The sequence below is a fragment of the Oncorhynchus mykiss genome, chromosome 21 (assembly GCF_057628025.1).
Source record: "Oncorhynchus mykiss isolate SJ-2025 chromosome 21, ASM5762802v1, whole genome shotgun sequence".
Classification (NCBI taxonomy): Eukaryota; Metazoa; Chordata; class Actinopteri; order Salmoniformes; family Salmonidae; genus Oncorhynchus; species Oncorhynchus mykiss.
This window is the reverse complement of record NC_143042.1, coordinates 18,541,873-18,568,075: the sequence shown is the minus strand read 5'-3', so window position 1 is coordinate 18,568,075 and position 26,203 is coordinate 18,541,873. Positions and strand designations below refer to the sequence as shown.

The 26,203-nt window shown below is 46.8% G+C and overlaps 1 protein-coding gene across 13 annotated transcripts in view; it reads left to right on the top strand.

Moving 5' to 3' along the window:
- The window catches only part of LOC110500179 (signal peptide, CUB and EGF-like domain-containing protein 1), a 133,191-nt gene extending 108,000 nt beyond the window's left edge, over window positions 1-25,191 (top strand). For 8 of the 13 annotated variants that reach the window (XM_090215043.1, XM_036957536.2, XM_036957533.2 and 5 more), the window contains 15 exons: window positions 2,312-2,440; window positions 12,477-12,593; window positions 13,652-13,774; window positions 14,027-14,146; window positions 15,789-15,887; window positions 17,192-17,308; window positions 17,597-17,773; window positions 18,279-18,473; window positions 19,242-19,403; window positions 19,850-20,017; window positions 20,103-20,264; window positions 20,837-21,034; window positions 21,273-21,425; window positions 21,627-21,706; window positions 22,035-25,191. In XM_090215043.1, the coding sequence (XP_090071169.1) occupies window positions 2,312-2,440; window positions 12,477-12,593; window positions 13,652-13,774; window positions 14,027-14,146; window positions 15,789-15,887; window positions 17,192-17,308; window positions 17,597-17,773; window positions 18,279-18,473; window positions 19,242-19,403; window positions 19,850-20,017; window positions 20,103-20,264; window positions 20,837-21,034; window positions 21,273-21,425; window positions 21,627-21,706; window positions 22,035-22,187 (2,153 nt within the window). In that variant the 3' untranslated portion in view covers window positions 22,188-25,191. The remainder of the gene's footprint in view (window positions 1-2,311; window positions 2,441-12,476; window positions 12,594-13,651; window positions 13,775-14,026; window positions 14,147-15,788; window positions 15,888-17,191; window positions 17,309-17,596; window positions 17,774-18,278; window positions 18,474-19,241; window positions 19,404-19,849; window positions 20,018-20,102; window positions 20,265-20,836; window positions 21,035-21,272; window positions 21,426-21,626; window positions 21,707-22,034) is intronic. The other 5 variants (XM_090215044.1, XM_036957537.2, XM_036957534.2 and 2 more) reach the window with 1 other exon arrangement.
- The last annotated feature ends 1,012 nt before the right edge of the window (window positions 25,192-26,203 follow it).

The following is a 26,203-nucleotide window of genomic DNA, read 5'->3' as shown; positions in this document are numbered from 1 at the left end:
ATCGTACCCTCTCCTCCTCTCCCCCTCCTCCCCTCCACTCCTCTCTTAGATGAGTCTTCGCTGTGGTGTCTTGCTTGGCTGACTCTCTGACTCAAAGGCTTAGGTGTTAATCCCCAGCCGTTTTCATCACTTAGAGCACCAATCAAAACGGTCTTAGCCCGTGTAATCTGCCGTGCTATTGCCCTCTTCCTCCTCCCTCCACTCTTCCACTTTCCTCTTCTTGTATTTCCCTTTCTCCCTCCTCCTCTTAATACTCCCTCCCTCCTTTACTTTCTTTTCTGTCTCTTCCTCCTCCCTCTACCCTTCCTCCTCCCTCTACCCTTCCTCCTCCCTCTACCCTTCCACTTTCCTCCTTTCTACCTCTTACGTTTCTCCTCATCCACTACATCTACCTTCTTCCTCCTCCACTTTCTTTTCCATCTCTTCCTCCTCCCTCTACCCTTCCTCCTCCACTTTCTTTTCCATCTCTTCCTCCTCCCTCTACCCTTCCTCCTCCCTCTACCCTTCCTCCTCCCTCTACCCTTCCTCCTCCCTCTACCCTTCTTCTTCCCCTTACGTTTATCCTCGTCCACTACATCTACCTTCTTCCTCCTCCACTTCTTTTCCATCTCTTCCTCATCCTCATTTCCTTTCCTCCCTTGTTGAGTGTGGCATTGCCAGTCCTCTCAGGAGGGAAATATACCCAGTGACCCTCTCCAGGGTTCGGCTGAGGGCACATATTTAGAAAGAGGAAGGGGTGAGGAGAGAGAAGGGATGGGGTTAGGGGGGGATGCAGCGTGACATCAGATCCCACCAGGCTGGAGGGTTGGCACTGCATGCACAGCCCCAGGGGATCCGGCTCGCTTATTAATCCTGGTCTACGTCTCTGGATCGTCTCACACACCTGGGCCTTTATTCCACAGGGATTCAGGAAGACCTAGTCACATGGGCAGGAGGTGGGGGGAGGAGTGGTAGATGGAAGTTATGAGAAAGTCCATCAAACCCCTGGATGGTGTAAGCCTTTAGGGGTGAGGAGGGAGGGGTGGGTTCAATTATGTATTCATTCAACACCCCTCCCCCCTCGCTCTCTCTTTCTCTCCCTCGTTCTCTCTCTCTTTGTCTCACTCTCTCTTGCTCTCTCTCTCTCACTCTTTCTCTCTCTAGCTCTCTTTCTCTCACTATCTCTCTGTGTCTCTCCCCTCTTCTCTAAGTCCTTGCATGGTGGGCTAGTCAGTGTTGTGTACAGCAGTAGCAGCAGGCTGTTCCATTAGTTCCAGGTAAAGAGCGTGTCGTAGGATCAGACAGTAGAGGCTAGTGGAGGATCCCTCTCAACAAGCCCCCTGAGCCTGTACCATGCTGTCTGCTGCCGAGCGCCGTGAAGCTACCATTGCACTTGATACCATCACTCACACACAAGTGCACACAAACGCAAGAGCGTGCACACACATGCTCGCACACGTATACACACACACTGCCTGGCGCACACGCACACACACACACACACACAAAACGTGCGCACAGACACACATGCCAAGAGGAAGAGAAAGAGAGAGAACGAAATCAATAGAATAATGAAACCGCATAAAGAAATGGTCTGGCAGCAGAAAAGAAACCACCGGTGAATGAGACTTCAGTCATTTTATCAGAGATCTGAACGAATGAAAAGAAAGAGGGAATGAATAAGAGAATGAAAGAGGCAGGTGAGGCCTTCAGGGAACAGCGATGGGACTCCCACAGGTTTGTTTGCTCTGGGATAATATCTTCCCGGTGTTGTGACAATACGTTTGTGACTGAGGGCGGCTGCCCCACACTGACACCCAGGCACTGCGGTTAGGACTTGTTGTGTGGATGGAAACCTACTTTACCACCACAACGCAGCACGGCCCGTGTTCATGTTGTCTTTCAGGCCTGCCAACTCCTGGCTTCTTCCTGCTAGCACAAATAAGAGCATTAGGAAAACCCCCACTTCTCTCTGACTCCCCCTGTCTCACCCTTACTCTCACCCCGCCTGCCTCCCCCCCGTCCATAAAGACTCTTACAGAGGCTTAGAATAGATTTCCAAGGCATTAGTGAAGCCTTTTATTGGCCTGTTGTCTGCCAATTTGGAGATCTCCATCCCAGCATGGCAGTGGCTGTGTGGGAGAGACTGCTAAAGGGGGAACACTTTAGCACGGCATAGTTATGTGCTGTGTGTGTGTCTGTGTCTGTGTGTGTGTGTGTAAAAACTCTGTTCTCTTTGACCAGTATTGCCTATTGCCTTAGTGTACCTGTGACCTAATGCTCCGTCTCTTCCTCCTCTCCCCCCCATCCCTCTCTCCCTCTCTCCATACAGACATAGATGAATGCCAGGAGGCGTTCAATAACGGCGGCTGTGACCATTTCTGCAAAAACACAGTGGGCTCCTTTGAGTGCAGCTGCCAGAAGGGCCACAAGCTCCTCACTGACGAGCGCACCTGCCAGGGTGAGCTGCCCACCTGACTGACGGCTGTCATACACTCCTGTCTGATGACTGATGACGTTAAGACGGCCACCTTTGGAACCAGTGCCGTCACAGTGTCACGGAATAGGGACCGCAGGAATGGATATACTAGAATATGCGGTCGGCCTAGTAGTTTCTATCGTAAATCTCTACGGTAGTAACTCACTCATGTGCTTTATGTTCAGAGCAGGATCATACATAGAATCAAAACAGGGGTTGGCCTACAAATCATTCACCTGGAATGACATGCACAGATAGGCTTGTTATTACAATGGACTTGACATCCTTCAGTGGGTGTAATATACTGTCAGTTGTATTAAGGCATTCTGCTTCTCTCTTCCTATCTAATCCCTGGTTGTGTTTGGAGGACAAATGCAGATTCCTCTATACAAGTCACAGCAAGAGAGACAGGAGAGGCACACATCACAAATTATTTTATGAACAGCAACACCCTGCAGTGTTTTTGTCCCCGAACCAAAAACACCAAACAACTATATCCCAGTGTGTGTGTGTGTGTGTGTGTGTGTGTGTGTGTGTGTGTGTGTGTCATATTAAACATCAACACTGTCATATTAAACACAAAAAGAACTGCCAACAAACAGTTTACACAACTCCATACACGCCAATAACACACTCAACTTGGGTGTGTGCTGATGGGAGGAACACACACACACACACACACTGACACGCTCCTTCCACCCATCGGCTTTACCTGACTGTAAAACTAAGCTTCCAGTCTCCAAAAACACGCGTTGTTCCATCTGCTAACAAGTGGTATTTTTGTTCTGATTTTTATTTTTAACTTTTATTTATTTAATGTTTTAATTCTTTCCATGCTGGTAAGCTCTTCCAGGGAAAATAGCTCCTGGTAATACGTGTCTGAGAAGAGCTACAGCTATGCCAGGCTCCTCCTGAGAGAGAAAGTGGAGGGGGAGACAGATACAGAGAGAGAGAGAGAGAGTCTTTCGACTTACCCCTATGCCTGTACAAGGGCAGGGGTGATGGAGAATGGGGCAATAATCACCCGGAACAATAAGACTCCCTACAGGCAGCTGTATTCAAACAATACAGTCGAGGTCAAGCGAACGGAGGGAGCTTTAGCTCATGCAAACACAGTATGCTTATTAATAGACAGGCCACGTTGTTTGGTGTTTTAACAAACGGGGACACTAACCTGGGGTGTGTTTACACCCGACCCCACAAACCGACTGACACCTGCACATCAGCCAACACCAACAACTGGCACCTCTCGGTGAAATTAGATTATACAGCTGCGCCTCTCTCAAGTCGTTCCAGTGCTGCGTGGTGGCTGTGGTCTGATGCTAGTTTCATTAATCAGGTATGGTAGTCTAACCGTAGCCCGTCATATAGACAGTTGCCTGGAAAACTGTAGCAAAGCAGCCCAGGAGCCAACAGAAGCCAGGCCTCAACAACTTCCTCCTCATGACAAACTTTATCACAACACACTGTATTTTTAGCCTCTGTAAATCTCCACAGCCCAGATGACTTGGTCTTGAAATAGCCCAGGTGAGTTGGAGATGCTGGACTGAAGTAATGCTGTTGCTACTGTCAGCCACCCACATATGTCATTACATCTTTCTCACTCAAATAAAACAAAACGATTATAAACCCAAAACCAGGGCCTGTAGGCGTGCTGATCTTGGATCACTTTGGCCTTTTAAGTCTGAATGAATATGATTATATTGATAGGGGGGGGACCTGATCCTAGATCAGCCCCTGGTCCTGACCACAGTTAGTTGGTCTGATCTATCCCAGGCCTGGGGTGGAGGGCTTGACTGAAGCACTGAATTGGATCTTTAAGTCTCACCTGAGAAGACCTCTTGGGGTTGTTTAGTGGGCAGAGCTCTGCTTTGTTTTTCACTCCTCTGTTTGTTAACAATGAACTCCAGTCTGACTAATGGACTGGTCTTATTAGCCGCGGCTGAATAATGGGTGTTTGTGTGGAGAAGAGTCATAGAGAGTAATATCTATGACTCATATATCAGCTTGTTGGTTCCTCAAGAGGAAGGAAGCAAACATGCTCTCTGCTACAACCAAGGAAGATGGCTTAATGGTCAGGGTTTGTGTATTGCGCGTGTGTGTGTGTTTATGTGTGTGAATCTTGAGCAACCAACCTGACACACACACACACACCCAGTAACCCTGTCACTGTTTAGACTCCCACCCACATAACCAGGCTGAATGTACACTGTTATTCCAGACAGAACATTTTGAAATGCTCCTGCAATGTCCAGTCCTCCAACCCCCACACCACACACACACACATCCACTGTCTCACCACTGACAGTTCACAGTTCAGATGTATTGTACTTTTAGTGGAAATTCCTCTTCACAGCTTCTAGCACTCTAAACAAAAGACAGTTCATACAACTCCCCATAGTGAAACTCAATGCATTCAATATCCAGTATACAAATCAAATCAAATTGTATTTGTCACATACGCCGAATACAACAGGTGTAGTAGACCTTACCGTGAAATGCTTACTTACAAGCCCTTAACCAACAATGCAGTTCAAGAAATAGAGTTAAGAAAATATTTACCAAATAAACTAAAGTTTAAAAAAATCTAATCAATCAAAAAGTAACACAATAAATGTACTTAACAATAACGAGACTAAATACAAGTACCAGTACTGAGTCAATGTGGAGGCTATATACAGGGGGTACCAGTACTGAGTCAATGTGGAGGCTATATACAGGGGGTACCAGTACTGAGTCAACGTGGAGGCTATATACAGGGGGTACCAGTACTGAGTCAGTGTGGAGGCTATATACAGGGGGTACCAGTACTGAGTCAACGTGGAGGCTATATACAGGGGGTACCAGTACTGAGTCAATGTGGAGGCTATATACAGGGGGTACCAGTACTGAGTCAATGTGGAGGCTATATACAGGGGGTACCAGTACTGAGTCAGTGTGGAGGCTATATACAGGGGGTACCAGTACTGAGTCAACGTGGAGGCTATATACAGGGGGTACCAGTACTGAGTCAATGTGGAGGCTATATACAGGGGGTACCAGTACTGAGTCAATGTGGAGGCTATATACAGGGGGTACCAGTACTGAGTCAATGTGGAGGCTATATACAGGGGGTACCAGTACTGAGTCAATGTGGAGGCTATATACAGGGGGTACCAGTACAGAGTCAATGTGGAGGCTATATACGGGGGGTACCAGTACTGAGTCAGTGTGGAGGCTATATACAGGGGGTACCAGTACTGAGTCAATGTGGAGGCTATATACAGGGGGTACCAGTACTGAGTCAGTGTGGAGGCTATATACAGGGGGTACCAGTACTGAGTCAACGTGGAGGCTATATACAGGGGGTACCAGTACTGAGTCAATGTGGAGGCTATATACAGGGGGTACCAGTACTGAGTCAATGTGGAGGCTATATACAGGGGGTACCAGTACTGAGTCAATGTGGAGGCTATATACAGGGGGTACCAGTACTGAGTCAATGTGGAGGCTATATACAGGGGGTACCAGTACAGAGTCAATGTGGAGGCTATATACAGGGGGTACCAGTACTGAGTCAGTGTGGAGGCTATATACAGGGGGTACCAGTACTGAGTCAATGTGGAGGCTATATACAGGGGGTACCAGTACTGAGTCAGTGTGGAGGCTATATACAGGGGGTACCAGTACTGAGTCAATGTGAAGGCTATATACAGGGGGTACCAGTACTGAGTCAATGTGGAGGCTATATACAGGGGGTACCAGTACTGAGTCAATGTGGAGGCTATATACAGGGGGTACCAGTACTGAGTCAATGTGGAGTCTATATACAGGGGGTACCAGTACTGAGTCAATGTGGAGGCTATATACAGGGGGTACCAGTACTGAGTCAATGTGGAGGCTATATACAGGGGGTACCAGTACTGAGTCAATGTGGAGGCTATATACAGGGGGTACCAGTACTGAGTCAGTGTGGAGGCTATATACAGGGGGTACCAGTACTGAGTCAATGTGAAGGCTATATACAGGGGGTACCAGTACTGAGTCAATGTGGAGGCTATATACAGGGGGTACCAGTACTGAGTCAATGTGGAGGCTATATACAGGGGGTACCAGTACTGAGTCAATGTGGAGTCTATATACAGGGGGTACCAGTGCTGAGTCAATGTGGAGGCTATATACAGGGGGTACCAGTACTGAGTCAATGTGGAGGCTATATACAGGGGGTACCAGTACTGAGTCAATGTGGAGTCTATATACAGGGGGTACCAGTACTGAGTCAATGTGGAGGCTATATACAGGGGGTACCAGTACTGAGTCAATGTGGAGGCTATATACAGGGGGTACCGGTACTGAGTCAACGTGGTGGCTATATACGGGGGGTACCAGTACTGAGTCAATGTGGAGGCTATATACAGGGGGTACCAGTACTGAGTCAACGTGGAGGCTATATACAGGGGGTACCAGTACTGAGTCAATGTGGTGGCTATATACGGGGGGTACCAGTACTGAGTCAACGTGGAGGCTATTTACAGGGGGTACCAGTACTGAGTCAATGTGGAGGCTATATACAGGGGGTACCAGTACTGAGTCAACGTGGAGGCTATATACAGGGGGTACCAGTACTGAGTCAACGTGGTGGCTATATACAGGGGGTACCAGTACTGAGTCAATGTGAAGGCTATATACAGGGGGTACCGGTACATAGTCAATGTGGAGGCTATATACAGGGGGTACCAGTACTGAGTCAACGTGGTGGCTATATACGGGGGGTACCAGTACTGAGTCAATGTGAAGGCTATATACAGGGGGTACCAGTACTGAGTCAATGTGAAGGCTATATACAGGGGGTACCAGTACTAATTCAATGTGGAGTCTATATACAGAGGGTACCAGTACATAGTCAATGTGGTGGCTATATACAGGGGGTACCAGTACTGAGTCAACGTGGAGGCTATATACAGAGGGTACCAGTACTGAGTCAATGTGAAGGCTATATACAGGGGGTACCAGTACTGAGTCAATGTGGAGGCTATATACAGGGGGTACCAGTACTGAGTCAATGTGGAGGCTATATACAGGGGGTACCAGTACTGAGTCAATGTGGAGGCTATATACAGGGGGTACCAGTACTGAGTCAATGTGGAGTCTATATACAGGGGGTACCAGTACTGAGTCAATGTGGAGGCTATATACAGGGGGTACCAGTACTGAGTCAATGTGGAGGCTATATACAGGGGGTACCAGTACTGAGTCAATGTGGAGGCTATATACAGGGGGTACCAGTACTGAGTCAGTGTGGAGGCTATATACAGGGGGTACCAGTACTGAGTCAATGTGAAGGCTATATACAGGGGGTACCAGTACTGAGTCAATGTGGAGGCTATATACAGGGGGTACCAGTACTGAGTCAATGTGGAGGCTATATACAGGGGGTACCAGTACTGAGTCAATGTGGAGTCTATATACAGGGGGTACCAGTACTGAGTCAATGTGGAGGCTATATACAGGGGGTACCAGTACTGAGTCAATGTGGAGGCTATATACAGGGGGTACCAGTACTGAGTCAATGTGGAGTCTATATACAGGGGGTACCAGTACTGAGTCAATGTGGAGGCTATATACAGGGGGTACCAGTACTGAGTCAATGTGGAGTCTATATACAGGGGGTACCAGTACTGAGTCAATGTGGAGGCTATATACAGGGGGTACCAGTACTGAGTCAATGTGGAGGCTATATACAGGGGGTACCGGTACTGAGTCAACGTGGTGGCTATATACGGGGGGTACCAGTACTGAGTCAATGTGGAGGCTATATACAGGGGGTACCAGTACTGAGTCAACGTGGAGGCTATATACAGGGGGTACCAGTACTGAGTCAATGTGGTGGCTATATACGGGGGGTACCAGTACTGAGTCAACGTGGAGGCTATTTACAGGGGGTACCAGTACTGAGTCAATGTGGAGGCTATATACAGGGGGTACCAGTACTGAGTCAACGTGGAGGCTATATACAGGGGGTACCAGTACTGAGTCAACGTGGTGGCTATATACAGGGGGTACCAGTACTGAGTCAATGTGAAGGCTATATACAGGGGGTACCGGTACATAGTCAATGTGGAGGCTATATACAGGGGGTACCAGTACTGAGTCAACGTGGTGGCTATATACGGGGGGTACCAGTACTGAGTCAATGTGAAGGCTATATACAGGGGGTACCAGTACTGAGTCAATGTGAAGGCTATATACAGGGGGTACCAGTACTAAGTCAATGTGGAGTCTATATACAGAGGGTACCAGTACATAGTCAATGTGGTGGCTATATACAGGGGGTACCAGTACTGAGTCAACGTGGAGGCTATATACAGAGGGTACCAGTACTGAGTCAATGTGGAGGCTATATACAGGGGGTACCAGTACTGAGTCAATGTGGAGGCTATATACAGGGGGTACCAGTACTGAGTCAACGTGGTGGCTATATACAGGGGGTACCAGTACTGAGTCAATGTGAAGGCTATATACAGGGGGTACCAGTACTGAGTCAATGTGGAGGCTATATACAGGGGGTACCGGTACTGAGTCAACGTGGTGGCTATATACGGGGGGTACCAGTACTGAGTCAATGTGGAGGCTATATACAGGGGGTACCAGTACTGAGTCAACGTGGAGGCTATATACAGGGGGTACCAGTACTGAGTCAACGTGGTGGCTATATACAGGGGGTACCAGTACTGAGTCAATGTGAAGGCTATATACAGGGGGTACCGGTACATAGTCAATGTGGAGGCTATATACAGGGGGTACCAGTACTGAGTCAACGTGGTGGCTATATACGGGGGGTACCAGTACTGAGTCAATGTGAAGGCTATATACAGGGGGTACCAGTACTGAGTCAATGTGAAGGCTATATACAGGGGGTACCAGTACTGAGTCAATGTGAAGGCTATATACAGGGGGTACCAGTACTAAGTCAATGTGGAGTCTATATACAGAGGGTACCAGTACATAGTCAATGTGGTGGCTATATACAGGGTGTACCAGTACTGAGTCAACGTGGAGGCTATATACAGAGGGTACCAGTACTGAGTCAATGTGAAGGCTATATACAGGGGGTACCAGTACTGAGTCAATGTGAAGGCTATATACAGGGGGTACCAGTACTAAGTCAATGTGGAGTCTATATACAGAGGGTACCAGTACATAGTCAATGTGGTGGCTATATACAGGGTGTACCAGTACTGAGTCAACGTGGAGGCTATATACAGAGGGTACCAGTACTGAGTCAATGTGGAGGCTATATACAGGGGGTACCAGTACTGAGTCAACGTGGAGGCTATATACAGGGGGTACCAGTACTGAGTCAACGTGGAGGCTATATACAGGGGGTACCCGTACTGAGTCAATGTGGTGGCTATATACAGGGGGTACCAGTACTGAGTCAACGTGGAGGCTATATACAGGGGGTACCAGTACTGAGTCAACGTGGAGGCTATATACAGGGGGTACCAGTACTGAGTCAATGTGAAGGCTATATACAGGGGGTACCAGTACTGAGTCAACGTGGAGGCTATATACAGGGGGTACCAGTACTGAGTCAACGTGGAGGCTATATACAGGGGGTACCAGTACTGAGTCAACGTGGAGGCTATATACAGGGGGTACCAGTACTGAGTCAACGTGGAGGCTATTTACAGGGGGTACCAGTACTGAGTTAACCATGGAGGCTATATACAGGGGGTACCAGTACTGAGTCAATGTGGTGGCTATATACAGGGGGTACCAGTACTGAGTCAACGTGGAGGCTATATACAGGGGGTACCAGTACTGAGTCAACGTGGAGGCTATTTACAGGGGGTACCAGTACTGAGTCAATGTGAAGGCTATATACAGGGGGTACCAGTACTGAGTCAACGTGGAGGCTATATACAGGGGGTACCAGTACTGAGTCAATGTGGAGGCTATATACAGGGGGTACAAGTACTGAGTCAATGTGGAGGCTATATACAGGGGGTACCAGTACTGAGTCAACGTGGAGGCTATATACAGGGGGTACCAGTACTGAGTCAACGTGGAGGCTATATACAGGGGGTACCAGTACTGAGTCAACGTGGAGGCTATTTACAGGGGGTACCAGTACTGAGTTAACCATGGAGGCTATATACAGGGGGTACCAGTACTGAGTCAATGTGGTGGCTATATACAGGGGGTACCAGTACTGAGTCAACGTGGAGGCTATATACAGGGGGTACCAGTACTGAGTCAACGTGGAGGCTATTTACAGGGGGTACCAGTACTGAGTCAATGTGAAGGCTATATACAGGGGGTACCAGTACTGAGTCAACGTGGAGGCTATATACAGGGGGTACCAGTACTGAGTCAATGTGGAGGCTATATACAGGGGGTACCAGTACTGAGTCAATGTGGAGGCTATATACAGGGGGTACCAGTACTGAGTCAACGTGGAGGCTATATACAGGGGGTACCAGTACTGAGTCAATGTGGAGGCTATATACAGGGGGTACCAGTACTGAGTCAATGTGGAGGCTATATACAGGGGGTACCGGTACTGAGTCAACGTGGTGGCTATATACGGGGGGTACCAGTACTGAGTCAATGTGGAGGCTATATACAGGGGGTACCAGTACTGAGTCAACGTGGAGGCTATATACAGGGGGTACCAGTACTGAGTCAATGTGGAGGCTATATACAGGGGGTACCAGTACCCTGTCAACGTGGAGGCTATATACAGGGGGTACCAGTACTGAGTCAATGTGGAGGCTATATACAGGGGGTACCAGTACTGAGTCAACGTGGAGGCTATATACAGGGGGTACCAGTACTGAGTCAACGTGGAGGCTATATACAGGGGGTACCAGTACTGAGTCAACGTGGAGGCTATATACAGGGGGTACCAGTACTGAGTCAATGTGGAGGCTATTTACAGGGGGTACCAGTACAGAGTCAATGTGGATGCTATATACAGGGGGTACCAGTACTGAGTCAACGTGGAGGCTATATACAGGGGGTACCAGTACTGAGTCAACGTGGAGGCTATATACAGGGGGTACCAGTACTGATTCAATGTGGAGTCTATATACAGAGAGTACCAGTACTGAGTCAACGTGGAGTCTATATACAGAGGGTACCAGTACTGAGTCAATGTGGAGTCTATATACAGAGGGTACCAGTACTGAGTCAACGTGGAGTCTATATACAGAGGGTACCAGTACAGAGTCAATGTGGAGGCTATATACAGGGGGTCCCAGTACTGAGTCAATGTGGTGGCTAAACACAGAGGGTACCGGAACAGTGTCAATGTGTGGAGGTACAGATTAGTCGAGGTCATTTGTAAAGTGACTATGCAAGGATAATAAACAGTGAGAAGCAGCGGTGTAAGAACAAGGGGGATCAATGTAAATAGTCCAGCTGGCCATTTCATTATTTTAGTTGTTCAGCAGGCTTGGGAGTAGAAGCTGTTAAGGAGCCTTTTGGTCCTAGACTTGGTGCTCCGGTACCGCTTGCCGTGCAGTAGCAGAGAGAACAGTCTATGACTTTGGTGACTGGAGTCTTTGACAATCTTTTGGACCTTCCTCTGACAACGCCTAGTATATAGGTCCTGGATGGCAGGAAGCTTGGCCCCAGTGATGTACTGGGCCGTACGCACTACCCTCTGTAGCGCCTTACGGTCAGATGCCGAGCAGTTGCCATACCAGGCGGTGATGTAACTGGTCAGGATGCTCTGTACTGAGAACATGGATAACTCTGTCCTATCTTTAGCATGTTTCATATAGACACTGGCTATACTGTCCATAAGTCCTTGGTGACGGCATGGTCAGAGTGACTCACTATGGTCCCGTTCATGACAGCATCTGAAATGGCACCCTATACCCTAGAAGCCTAGTCCAATGTGGTGCACTCTATAGGGAATAGAGTGCCATGGGGCTGTAGTCAAAAGTAGTGCACTATATTGGGAATAGTGTCATTCTGGACAGCCCCCGTGTGTAGTAGTATTACACACGATCTGTGTTTCTCCTCTCAGATATTGACGAGTGTTCCTTTGAGAGGACCTGCGACCACACCTGCGTCAACTACCCTGGCAGCTTCGACTGTGTCTGTCAGGAAGGATACACTCTGTACGGCCTCACACACTGTGGAGGTGAGTAGGACACAGGCATGCATGGGATTGCATGCAAACACACACACACACACACACACTTAGAAATAGTTAGACAGACAGGTAGCTATGGAGAGGGACAGATAGAAAGGAATTGACTGACACAAAGTAAGAAGCCCTGAGAGACAGACAAGGGGAACGAGAGAGTAAGAAAGACAGCGAGTGAAGAGGAGAGAGAGAAATAGGAAGAGAGGGAGAGTGTTTTTTATTGTGTGTGCCGAAAGCACACTCATACCTCAGTTCCCCTGAATAGCCCTCCGCACCTGCGTCCCTGCCTGTGTGTGCATGTGTGTGTGTGTTGTACCTGTCACACACATGTCGTGCGGAGGCAGTAGGCTTGATCTGGCCCTGTCGGACTGACAGCCATGTTCTTCAGCGGTAGACTAAACAGGCCACTGTCTTAAGGGTGTTCCGTTAGCAGTCTACACATACCAGTCAGTCAGATATAGAGCACGGAGAGGAAATGAGCTGTCTGTCTCACACTGATGACATCACACACTGACTCGTAGCACAGGCTCTGTCTGACCAATCAATCAATCAAATGTATTTATGTAGCCCTTTTTACATCAGCAAACCCATCAGCAAAGCCTAAAACCCCAAACAGCAAGCAATGCAGATGTAGAAGCACGGTGGCTAGGAAAAACTCCTTAGAAAGGCAGGAACCTAGGAAGAAACCTAGAGAGGAACCAGGCTCTGAGGGGTGGCTGGTCCTCTTCTGGCTGTGCAGGGTGGAGATTAAAACAGAACATGGCCAAGATGTTCAAACGTTCACAGATGTTCAAGCGTTCACAAATAATAAACACAGTGGTTGTAGAGGGTGCAACAGGTCGACCCCTCAGGAGTAAATGTCTGTTGGCTTTTCATAGCCGATCATTCAGAGTTAGAGACAGCAGGTGCGGTAGAGAGAGAGTCGAAAACAGTAGGTCCGGGACATCATGTCTGATGATGTCCCTCTGAACTTTGATGATACTCAACCACGTACATGTGCACACACACACACACACACCCTCTGACTGTATTCTTTTTTGGTTGTGTCTCAGACATAGATGAGTGCAGCATTAACAACGGGAGCTGTGAACACAGCTGTGTGAACACACAGGGAGGCTATGAGTGTCTGTGTCCGCCCGGTCAGAAACTCCACTGGAACAAGAAGGACTGCACCGGTAAGCACCTAAACATCTACTGTGTGTGTGTGTGTGTGTCTTCTATAGACATAGGAGAGTGTGTGTGTGTGTGTGTGTGTGTGTGTGTGTGTGTGTGTGTGTGTGTGTGTGTGTGTGTGTGTGTATGTGTGTGTGTGTGTGTGTGTGTGTGTGTGTGTGTGTGTGGGTGGGTGCGTGCGTGCGTGTGTCATTTTTTTTGTGCTGTGACGGGTCGGTGGTTGTCACGGTGATGTGACCCTCTATGTTCCTCAGAGGCGGTGAAGTGTTTGCCCGACGGGAAGCCAGCGCCGCGTGCCCAGCTCAGCTGTGACAAGAGAGGAGGGGTGGAGGTGTGCTCGCTCTCCTGTCCGTCCAACGCACTCTTCCTCGCAGGTACGTGGCTCAGTCCTACACACCCCAACACACACACACACCTTACAGCATGGAGGAACTGTTTTACTCAGACCAAACCTTCACTCTTTCTTCCCAGACTTTAACCTTGTCTCCTCTCCTCAATCTGCAATCTACACTCCCTCCTTCTCTCCATTAATCCTCTACCTTCTCTGGTTAAACTACATTAATCCTCTACCTTCTCTGGTTAAACTACATTAATCCTCTACCTTCTCTGGTTAAACTACATTAATCCTCTACCTTCTCTGGTTAAACTACATTAATCCTCTACCTTCTCTGGTTAAACTACATTAATCCTCTGCCTTCTCTGATCTGGACTGGTCTGGTGAGGTCTAGTCCGGTGCGCTAGTCTTCAGCTGACTCTTATCAATGACCAATACCTGTGTATCCGTGGTTAATTAACTGAGCTCCAGCCGCTCCACACTCTCTGCTGCCCCCTAGAGGACAAGGCCAGTCCTCACACTGCTCTCCATTCAAGCAGAGCTCCACTGAAAGTTTCCCACTTGGGTGAAGGGCTCAGATTAAGGCCTAATCTATCTACCTACCTACCTTTCTCAGTCACTGGCCAAAGGATCCATCAGGGGGCATTTCAGATAAAAGTATTTCACTCAGTGAGTGATTTCGTCTGGTTTTGCCCCTAAGCCTATAAATGACTATAAAGCTATTTGCTGTCAATGCAGGCACCCTGGTCCTTCTGCGAATGTGCTTAACACAGACGAACATCTGTAAAACAATTACATTCTTTAATCGGGCCTGCCATATTTCTGTTGGGACTGTTTTGAGTAGACGTTTGCTCCGTTTGGTTTGGCTGCTGTAGTGTGAGACTGATGGATAGCTCTCAAACATAAAGTGAAAAAATATAGCTTTTTTATCTTTCTGGAGAATGTCTTAATGTGGGGGAGAAGGAAAGCTTTTCAATTCTTGTGGTTGCACGCAAAGTCCTGCGTCTTCTTCAGTCATGTCCCGCTTTATGAGCTCTGAAGTCTTCATCCCTCATTTCTGACTAGACGTGTGTGTGTGTTTGTGTGTGTCCATGTGTATGTGTGTGTGTGAACATTCATGAGTGAGCATAGATCTGTCATTCGGTGCATAATTTCTCCATCCCTCAGGAAATGTGTATTTATGCACGTGTGCGTTTGTGTGTGTGTGTGTGTGTGTGTGTGTGTGTGTGTGTGTGTGTGTGTGTGTGTGACTGAGGTGTGTGTGAGTGTGTTTTCTTTTATGGCAGGCTTCATATGGCAGTCTCTTGTAGCTCTTAAATACTAGAGAAAGTGAGGCCATAGAAAACGAATACAAGTATTTTACTCCTCCGCACTCCATCAGAACCTCAACTAGCCAAGAGAAACACACACACACACACACACACACACACACCTCCAGCGGTTAGCGTAGTAGGGAGATTGGGTCACACTGCTCCTCAGACGGACCCCTCTATCACTTTGACAGCAATCCCATATTTCCTCATGTCCCATGTCACCCTGTCCCTCAGTGCTGTTGGTTTAATAGCCATAAACAAGTCAGCCAGTGGCAGAAGACAGGGATACTGCAAGCAGAGCTGGTCTAAATGGATCGACCTTGGATGGACAGGGTTGTAACTGACATGTACTTGTGTGTGTCCCGCCAGACTCTGAGAACAGCTACACACTAAGCTGTGGTGTGCCGGTGCAACCTGGGAAGGCACCGCATAAGAGGAACGCCACCACCGCCCTGCTCACCTGTGCAGGTATGCAATGCATTATGGGACATGTAGTCAGAGATGTCATGCTTTTGTTCAATATCAAGATATTTAACCATACCACTTCTAGTTAAATCACACACATACAGTGAGATCAGGTCATGACCTTTTGACGTCGATGCAGTTGTCATCGTTTCACTTCTCCCGTTGCCGGTGGGTTTAAATTCCTCAATTTCTTCATTCCCTCCATCGGAATCTTCACTCCCCTGCCTTTGGTGCTCGCCATATCGTCACTCCTATATTTCCTTCAGCACTCTGTAGATTTTGGACAGGGAGAGGGCCCTCGCACGGCCAGAGGAATGCACTGAGAGAGAGAGAGAGAGAGAGAGAGAGAACGAGAGAGAGGGGTAGAGAGGGAGATAGAGAGTGTGTGTGAGAGAGAGATAGAGATGGAGAGATAGAAAGACTCACCATCTGGCTGGGGGTGTGAGTGTTAAGTGATATGAAATACAGCTCACCTCAGCGTGCCAATCCTGGACCGTCCCCTAAGAATCTCACAGCTCCCCCAGACATATGGTTCGCTTACGGTTCAGCCACGCTCCCATCACGCTCTACCATTTCACGCTCTGATAACGGAAGTGGCAGATGATGACGACGGTTAACGATGATGATGAAGACAGCTTCTATGTTGCGTCCCGAATGACAAACAGCTCAGTCCATTCAGCGCCTCTGCTCCACAGCAGCAAACTGGAAGCCAGTGTTGTCCTGGTGTGTATGGTTTTAATGGTTAATGGACAGAACTTCTCACTGTGCTGTGTGTTTACCTGGCTCCGCTCTCAATCTTCCTCTCCACTCAGCGTACCCATAACCACACACACACACACACACACACACACATTCTGACCCTTGCTTGTCTCCAGCACCTCGTTAAAAGGACAGCCATCCCGACCACCCACTCTACATGACCGACAAAACAGACACAAACACACACATTCCGTCTACCTCCTCCCTGGTGTCGGCTGGACTGCTGATCACCGGGACGATGTGGGTTTTTGGTTTTGCCTTCATTGCCAGAGAGACAGGCAGAGCGTGATGGAGCATTTTGGCTGCGTTAGTTCCTCTCTGACCTAAACTTCACCTCAACCAGGGAACACCAATAAAGGTGGCCTGGAGATGCTCTCTAAAGTGTGTGATCATGTGCCATGTGAAGTGGACCATCATTAAGGGCCCGGAGTTGGTCAGGTCAGGTGATCAGGATAAAACTCCTGTCCCTAATTATGTTGTTATTCGTAGGATGTCAAAAGGTCATCCATTAGTGTATATTTGTATCTTTCTCCTTTATGTAAATGAAGATACGTTACCCCCGCCCATCAAGCAGAAGGCTCGCTTCAAGGTCAAAGATGCCAAGTGTCACCTGAGACCCAGAAACAAGGAAAAACACAGAGAGACGTCCAAGCCGGTTCTGCAAGGTAAATCCTGCTACTCCTAAATGACTGTACAAACTGTACTGTATAACACAGGCTACTCCTAACTTAGAGTGTACAGCATCAGGTAATACAGACTGAACTAAGACTAAGAAGGTTTACACGATGCAAGATACTGTAGCTGTAATATAAACGACAGTTAGATGTGTCCTGAGCTGTGCCCTTACACCTGACAGAACTACGAAACAATCAATACTAAACCATGCACGACAGCATCCTATCAACTTTCTCTCCTTACCTTCTTCCTCATCATCCTCCCCCTCTTCTTCTCAGGGGGTCCGCTCCCGTGTACTGACGACTGCCAGGTGACCTTTGTCAATCTGAAGTGTGACTCGTCCAAGAAGCGGCGGCGTGGACGCAAGTCCCCTTCCAAAGAGGTTTCCCACATCACAGCTGAGTTTGAGATGGAGATGAAGGAAGCCTCAGGTCAGTGTGACTGTGCAACCTCAGGTCAGTGTGTGTGTGTTGAATATATGCCACATGTTAGACTCATGTAACCTGTTGGTGTATGGGTGTGAGTAATGTGAGTTTTCTGTTATATGGAGTGTGTGTGCTTGTATTTTCCTCTCCCCAGCCTTGTGTAACGTGGACTCTGTGTGTGTGTGTGTGTGTGTGTGTGTGTGTGTGTGTGTGTGTGTGTGTGTGTACTGACTGTGTGTATTCCACTCCCCAGCCTTGTGTAACGTGGACTCTGTGTGTGTGTGTGTGTGTGTGTGTGTGTACTGACTGTGTGTATTCCACTCCCCAGCCTTGTGTAACGTGGACTCTGTGCATTTGTGTGTGTGTGTCTGTGTGTGTGTGTCTGTGTGTACTGACTGTGTGTATTCCACTCCCCAGCCTTGTGTAACGTGGACTCTGTGCATTTGTGTGTGTGTGTGTGTGTGTGTGTGTGTGTGTGTGTGTGTGTGTGTGTGTGTGTGTGTGTGTGTACTGACTGTGTGTATCCACGCCCCAGACTCGTGTAACGTGGAGTGTGTGAGGGAGCGTATGAAGCAGAGGTTACAGAGTGCCATGCGGACCCTGAGGAAGTCCATCAACAAGCAGCAGTTCTATATCCAGTTCTCTGGTACCGAGTACGAGGTGGCCCAGAAACCTGCACTGCACGTTGAGCAATGCAGCACCGGACAGGTCTTACGGGACGGCAAGTGTGGTGAGCATCCTGTGCAAGGCATCCTGGGATATGGAGTTGTTGTAGCTTACTATTCCAAATACAGGTAACTGCCAAAATAAAGAAAAACACTTGAGTAAATTAGGGATACAAAGTATAGTGAAAGCAGGTGCAGTTCCTGAGCAATTCCTAAACAATGCTTAAGGTCATGTATAAAAATACTGGGCAGGCCCAATTGCCCATTAATTTTGTCTACCATGGCAATGCCCCCATCCATAGGGGATGAGTGGTCACTGAATGGTTTAATGAGAATGACAACGATGTAAACCGCATGCCAAGACGCCGGCAATTTGAAAAACCAAAAAAGTAGATTGTGCTGATTTACAGGCACATTGAACCAGGTTGCGCACCGTAGTTTAAGAACTCTGTGGGTAGTGCTAAAAAGAATGACGTCATACCTGAATTCTTCCATATTTATGCACCTTCATTGAACACTTAAAAGAGATTCTGGAGCGGCGCCTTGAGACAGCGTTTTCCACCACCATCAACAAAACACCAAATTATGGAATTTCTCATGGAAGAACGGTGTCACATCTCTCCAATAGAGTTCCAGACACTTGTAGAATCTATGACAAGGTGCATTGAAGCAGTTCTGGCTCGTGGCGGCCCAACGCCCTATTAAGACACTTTATGTTGGGGTTTCCTTTACTTTGGCCTAGACATCACAGCTGCAGTTTGATGCGGTGTATGTGGGATATACCATACCATGATATGCTAAACATGTCTCTCTCGTCTCTCTCCCTGTCTCAGTGAGCTGTGGTGTGGGGACGTACTATAGTGGAGACCATGATCAGTGTGTCGTGTGTCCCCCTGGTACATACCAGGACACAATGGGCCAGCTGTCCTGTGAACCCTGCCCCAGCACCGAGGGACAGGGCATCGCTGGGGCCAAGAACGTCTCCCAGTGCGGAGGTGTGTGTGTGTGTGTGTGTGTTTGTGTGTGTGTGTGTGTGTGTGTGTGTGTGTGTGTGTGTGTGCTAGTCTTATGTTTGCTGTAGTTTGGCTCCACCCTGTGGTTGTTAAACAACACTCCAGTTCTTTTGGAGACCATGGCATGTTTCAAGGCATTTCCCACGTTGTCCTCTAGACAGCAGCAAAGACCTGGAGTCTATGGCTCGATCAACCTGGCTAGCTCAGTCGGTAGTGCATGAGACTCTTAATCTCAGCGTCGTGGGTTCGAGCCCCACGTTGGGCGTTGTCTTTTGATTCAGAAGGGATTTCAAAACCTCACCAGAGGTACTCCGGAACTGACTCCATCTCATTAGACATTGGAGTTCTACTTCCAACGTTATAGGTCAGTTGAAGAAATGTACATTATAGAGACTTGTTAAACCTCTTCCTCTCTCCACCTCTCCCAGGCCAGTGTCCGGCTGGTCAGTATTCGTCAGATGGGTTCCGTCCCTGTAACCCCTGTCCCCTGGGCTCCTTCCAGCCGGAGCCTGGCCGTGTACTCTGCTTCTCCTGTGGAGGTGGCCTCATGACCAAGTACGAGGGCTCTGTCGCCTTCAGGGACTGTGAGGCCAAAGGTAACAGAGAGAGAGAGAGAGAGAGAGAGAATGTGTGTGTGTGTATTACTCTCATGTTTGTGTCTGTGTGTGTTTCTCTCCGTAGTCCACTGTGCTCCTGGACACCACTACAACTCCAGTAACCACCGCTGTATCCGCTGCCCAGCCGGTACCTACCAGTCAGAGTTTGGACAGAACTACTGCATCACCTGCCCTGGCAACACCACCACCGACTTTGACGGAGCCACCAACGTCTCTCACTGCAAGAGTAAGGCCAGTCTCACATTAGTTCATTAGGGCAGTGAATTATTTTACTGTTGCACATGGTTAGAGGACTGATTTAAGCGTGACATCTCGTTAGACCATAGCCCACAAATGACAAGTTGTCTTGGTGTGACACCTGCTAAAACATTTCAGTTTCCTCTGTGTACTCTCCAGGAATTCCCAAACTTTTTCACTCAGGGTCTTCCTTCCAGCATTTGGGAACATCCCGCGCACGTGCCACGTCTATTTCTATGGGCACAGGCACTGTTCATGACAAACTGTTCACACCTCTCTTATAGGTTTAAAGCTTATTTCCTGCAATCCTATACATTTTGCCATGTCTAATGTGTATTCATGTGATATTTGAGTGACAAAAAAAATTACAACAATATCTATGGACTAAAAAACCTAAATATAAAAACAGTAGCTGACATGGGCTTGATCTGGACCTCACCCCACAGTTTGGGAACCACTGCTCTAAAATATAAACGTGTTCCTTGCTGCTAAATTAGTTCAATTCAAAGCCATGGTCTCCAGTGCTTCCTGACTCATCCAAGTCTCTTCTCACTGTCTCAGACCAGGTGTGTGGCGGTGAGCTGGGGGACTTTACAGGCTTTATTGAGTCTCCTAACTACCCCGGGGACTACCCCTCCAATGTAGACTGTATCTGGACCATCAACCCCCCTCACAAGAGACGCATCCTCATCGTGGTGCCTGAGATCTTCCTCCCCATCGAAGACGAGTGTGGAGACGTGCTCGTCATGAGGAAGAGTGGTACGCACAACCAGGAAGTCATCGTTACTGTGCCAGCCAATCAGACAGCGCGATATTTAATTTCCTCAGCTAGCCAGCCAATTCGATTGTTACATTATTGTAGTTAGTCTATCGTGCTATTTTAATATTTTATTTTAATATTTAATATTTATTTTAATATTATTTCAGCTGATTCCAAACTCTTGGTTGGTCCATCTGTCTGCCAATTACATTTAGCCCCTTCCTCTTCTTCCCTTAGCCCTGCCCACCTCCATCACCACCTATGAGACGTGTCAGACGTACGAGCGACCAATCGCCTTCACCTCCCGCTCACGCAAGCTCTGGATCCAATTCAAGTCCAATGAGGGCAACAGCGGCAAGGGCTTCCAAGTCCCTTATGTCACCTATGATGGTCAGTCTGCTGTAGCCTCTACACTTCTAAGCTGCTCAGACTCCCTAACATTCACACATGCCTTATTCAGTCAACTATAATGTACAGCGTGACACGGTGTGTTTGATGGTGGAATATTAGTACACTTTGAGTGAAAAGGCGGCAGGCGGCAGCCAGCTGAATGCTGTAACGATGTTTTTCATCCTGTCTCTTGTTTTGTAGAGGACTACCAGCAGCTGATAGAGGACATTGTCCGGGACGGCAGACTCTACGCATCAGAGAATCACCAAGAGATACTAAAAGTAAGCAACTCTCCATTATGTCCAATTACTGTGTATTATATTTTGTAATTAATAGATACTACTATACAGTGTACAGTATATTATCTCGGGTGTATCGGGTAGCCTAGTGATTAGAGCGTTGGGCCAATAACCGAGCTGGCAAGGTAAAAATCTGCCGTTCTGCCCCTGAACTAGGAAGTTAACCCACTCTTCCCCGGTAGGCCATCATTGTAAATAAGAATTTGTTCTTAACTAACTTGTCTAGTTAAATAAAGGTAAAAGAAAAATCTTCACTGATAACACCCTCCGTCTGTCTCTCTGTCTCTCCCTCCCCCTCTCCTCCCTGCAGGATAAAAAACTGATCAAAGCCCTGTTTGATGTTCTGGCTCACCCCCAGAACTACTTCAGGTACACGGCACAGGAGTCCAAAGACATGTTCCCCCGCTCGTTCATCAAGCTGCTGCGCTCCAAAGTCACACGGTTCCTACGGCCGTACAAATAAACTGCCACGCCCCCTGTTTGTTACCCAGTCGCTTACCCCTTATGCTTATCCAACGTCCCCTTTCCACCATCTACTCCTCCCTCCTCTTCACCTACGTCCTTACCCCTGTCAACATCCTCATATGTCTTCTACTCCCCCACGTCTATACCCCTACATCTCTCCTACAACCCAACCCGCCAATCTATCCCTCTCTTCTACACCCCCTCTACTCTGAAACACTTCTTCTACACCAATATACTTCTCTTACACCCCCAACCCTACCAGGAGTTCCTCGTGCTCGCTATCCCAGCATTCCCTGCACAGGAACAGAGAACCGTCTCCCTCTTTTTGTCTGCAGTCCTCATTTCCATCTTTCCCCCTGTACTTCTGGTTTGGTTTGTTTTTGTGTTGTTGTTGTGGTTTTGGTTATATTTATATGTGTTAGAACTTGCAGAAGCCCACAACATGGATGTTTGATATATATGTACGTATACAGACATGTTGGCTACAAGTAAAATGTATGTGTATGTATGTACGTATGTATATTTGTGTTTGTGTGAGCATACGTATGTGCACGTAGATGGTGTGCGAGAGTGACGTCACACGCAGGTACATTGATGTATCTTTATTTTGTTATTTTGAAAGGCCCCTGGCGTGCACCCAAAAAAAAAACGATTGGTGCACTTAAATCATATTTTACATCCACATTTTCACATGGGAAATCGTTTCGAAAGACATTTCTAATTTCAGCATCCAAGACCATTCCACCTCAAACTGAGTACAGTGAACGAATAAGTTTGATTTTCAAAAAAGTCGCTTTTTAATTTTATTTTGAAAGATATATAACAAGATGAAAAAAACTACCTGCAAGTAACAGACGTTGCTATAGAGAGAAATGTATGTGATGTAACTCATATTTGGAACTTTAATTGCACTTGAATTTTTATATTGTGAACTGTAGAAAAAAATCTAAGTTACATTATTCCTTATGTTTTGTGTTGTATAGAAATGTTTCACCTTGGTTGTAGCAAAAGAGAGAGACAAAAATATGTCCCCTTTTGTTCTCACAACAAAAAAACCCAGCATTCAATATCTTTAGACAGACACCGTCAAATCCACCCATTTGGCCTGAAAAGCAGTATTGCCAGTAAGTAATCATTTAAAGGGAAATGTCCTTAACGACCCACTACTATTTTAGTTGTGTGTGTGCTCCCATCTACTAACTCTGCCTCATCCCTTAAAGACTCTCCTGACTAGCTGCCAGAGGAAAGGGGTGTTTTGTGTAAAGCTTCTTTAATGATGGCACTAAGTGCACACTCAAAACCACCTGCTTTTTACGAGTGTCCACTCTCAATCTGTCCTATTTGGACTTCTCCCAGTTTCTGTAAGTCATCAACCTAGACTGTTGATTTAATATCTATAACACATCTGTTAGTTTGTTTATATTTCTGCACAATGCAAGTGGAGCAAATATGTATTGTATGATGACGAGACTGTTGATTTGGAGGTGAATGTAGTAGCAGAGAGACAGAGGTCTGTTTGAAAGTATTGTGATGTCTATGAGAGTATCTGTATGTACATAGCACTTGCAACTGTAACCATAACCCAGAAAGTGCCCCAACTGACCTCAAGTAGTAAAACGTTCTGACAAAATATGACTTTCATCGTTCAATAAGGCCCGAGGGGGTGTGGTATATGGCCAATACACCACGGCTAAGGTCTGTTCTCTGCACGACGCAACGCAGAGTGACTGGACACAGCCCTTAACAGTGGTATATTGGCAATATACCACAAACCCCCGAGGTGCCTTATTGCCATTATAAACTGGTTACCAATGTAATTACAGCAGTATAAATACATGTTTTGTCATACCCGTGGCATACGGTCTGATATACCTGTCAGCCAATCAGCATTCAGGGCTCGAACCACCCAGTTTATAATGTCTGATATACCACGGCTGTCAGCCAATCAGCATTCAGGGCTCGAGCCACCCAGTTTATAAACAGTACATCTATTACACACCTATTAAACTGCTAATACTCCACTACTACACGGTTATAAACAACTTAAATTCTTTGTGCTGGGCACAAGAATGATAAGCATAATTATCTGGCTTGTATCTTCTTACCTAGAGGCCATATACTGAAGGCCACTGATATGGGAACAGATATAGTCACTCATTCATAAATTCTGCATTATGCCCTAGCACTGATCCAGGACCTGTTCAGCCCAGTCTAATTGTGACCCCCACTGTTGTGTGTAGAGCAGTTTCTTCTGATGAGGTGTCAGTGTTCTGTTTGACAGAATCTCTACACAAGGACATTACAAAAATCTCTCAAATCAGAATGATAACTTGGCCCATGTAGGGTTGTGTCAGAAAATGTTACTGGTCTTCAAATCAAAGCTCATTGGAGGAGGTGGTCCGGGGGAGGGACCTTGCAACCTCTCCTCCAATGAGCTTTGAGTGGATTTGAGCTAACAAGGGTGGAGGAAGCATGGATTTGACAGCTAATAATGTTTTCAGATGCAACCAAGGTGTTTGTCCACTCAGTCCACTCAAAATGGTTGCCGCCTGCAGAGGTGTAGCTAATGTTGGTACGATGCGCCCACTTCCTGTTGAGGGATGTTTTGGGCGTTTAGTGTGTTTGATGATGATGAAAAACGGTATGAAATGCAAAACCATGTATGACTGACTTTTCCGGAGAATGTATTCTATTGTGTGCGTGTGTGTGTGTGTGCGTGTGTGAGACAGTGTGATACAGAAAGAGTGCATGTTCTGTGTATGTGTGTGAGAGAATGAGACAGCGTGTGTCCGTGTGTGAGTAGCTTGTGAGATCGAGGTGGAGAAAGAGAGATACTGTATGTAGGTACTTTAGTCCATTTTATAGAGGGATAATTTTTACGTTTGTGTTAGTCGGTTGTACCCAAAGAGAGAAACTGTATCACAGTGTTTTGCCATTGTTTGGTCCATGAAAATCCAGTAAAGAACAAATTCAAATAAAACAGTAGCAGAAGAACAACTCCACCATGCTCTGTGATCTTCCCTTGTTTAAATGTTACTTGTTACACTTTACTTTGCCCTTTTCTATATTATCTAGCATCTTTTGTCTCCATGGGTGACTGCAGTGCACCTTACACACACTGAAATATGTAGCTGACAGTGCCTATATTGCCCTTATTTCAAAATGGGGATAACGGTTCTGAGGATATAGACAACACACAACCCAAAGTGCAAATTGACACTGAGTCAAAGTTCATTTTCTTGTAAGATATTTATTTTATTTTTCCTTTGGTCTTGAGCACATAAATGCAGTATTCAATTATCCTACTCTGCACCTTTATTCTATAAATCTGCATCTATTGGAAGAACCTATTGGAGGCTGTGTAAGAAGTCTGGCTGAATTCACATCACAGCCAAGTTAGCATTTTGGTTTCTTACATTAGCTGCAGCATTAACTGAATCTGACAGCCAAATCTGGTCATTTCTTTTGAACTTTACAGGACTTTATCAATGCTGAGAATCTCCAGGCAAATAAGAGTGGTTAATGTGTAGATTAGGTCTTATCTTCATTCCTCTCCTCTTTTCTTACAATATTTATTTTTCAGCACCGGCATCCCTTTTTTATGTTCATTGTGTATGAAATAATTAAAGTCAGAGTTTAGATTGAGGACATCTAGTTTGTTGTTCATTGACTTCAGCTTCTTATTTTAAATAATGTTTTCAAGAGTAGTTGAGTTTAGTAATAGGCCCTAGTCTCCAAAGGCAACATATGTTTAACCAGACGGTGTCGCATTTACACAAATTATAAAGACATCAGCTATGCCTACTCAATAACTATTCTATGTCCACATTTGCAACATGATAATTCTTATAAATTGTAGGTGTACTTTTGGAGCCATTCCTATTTGTAAAACGGTCAATGTAGGTTAAGGAGAATACATATCATTGTTTTGCAACTGTAATCTGTTGAAAATAATTAAAAGTTCCCCTGAAGCCAAGGTCGGTTGGGTTGCAGACATCCATCATGACATCTTGC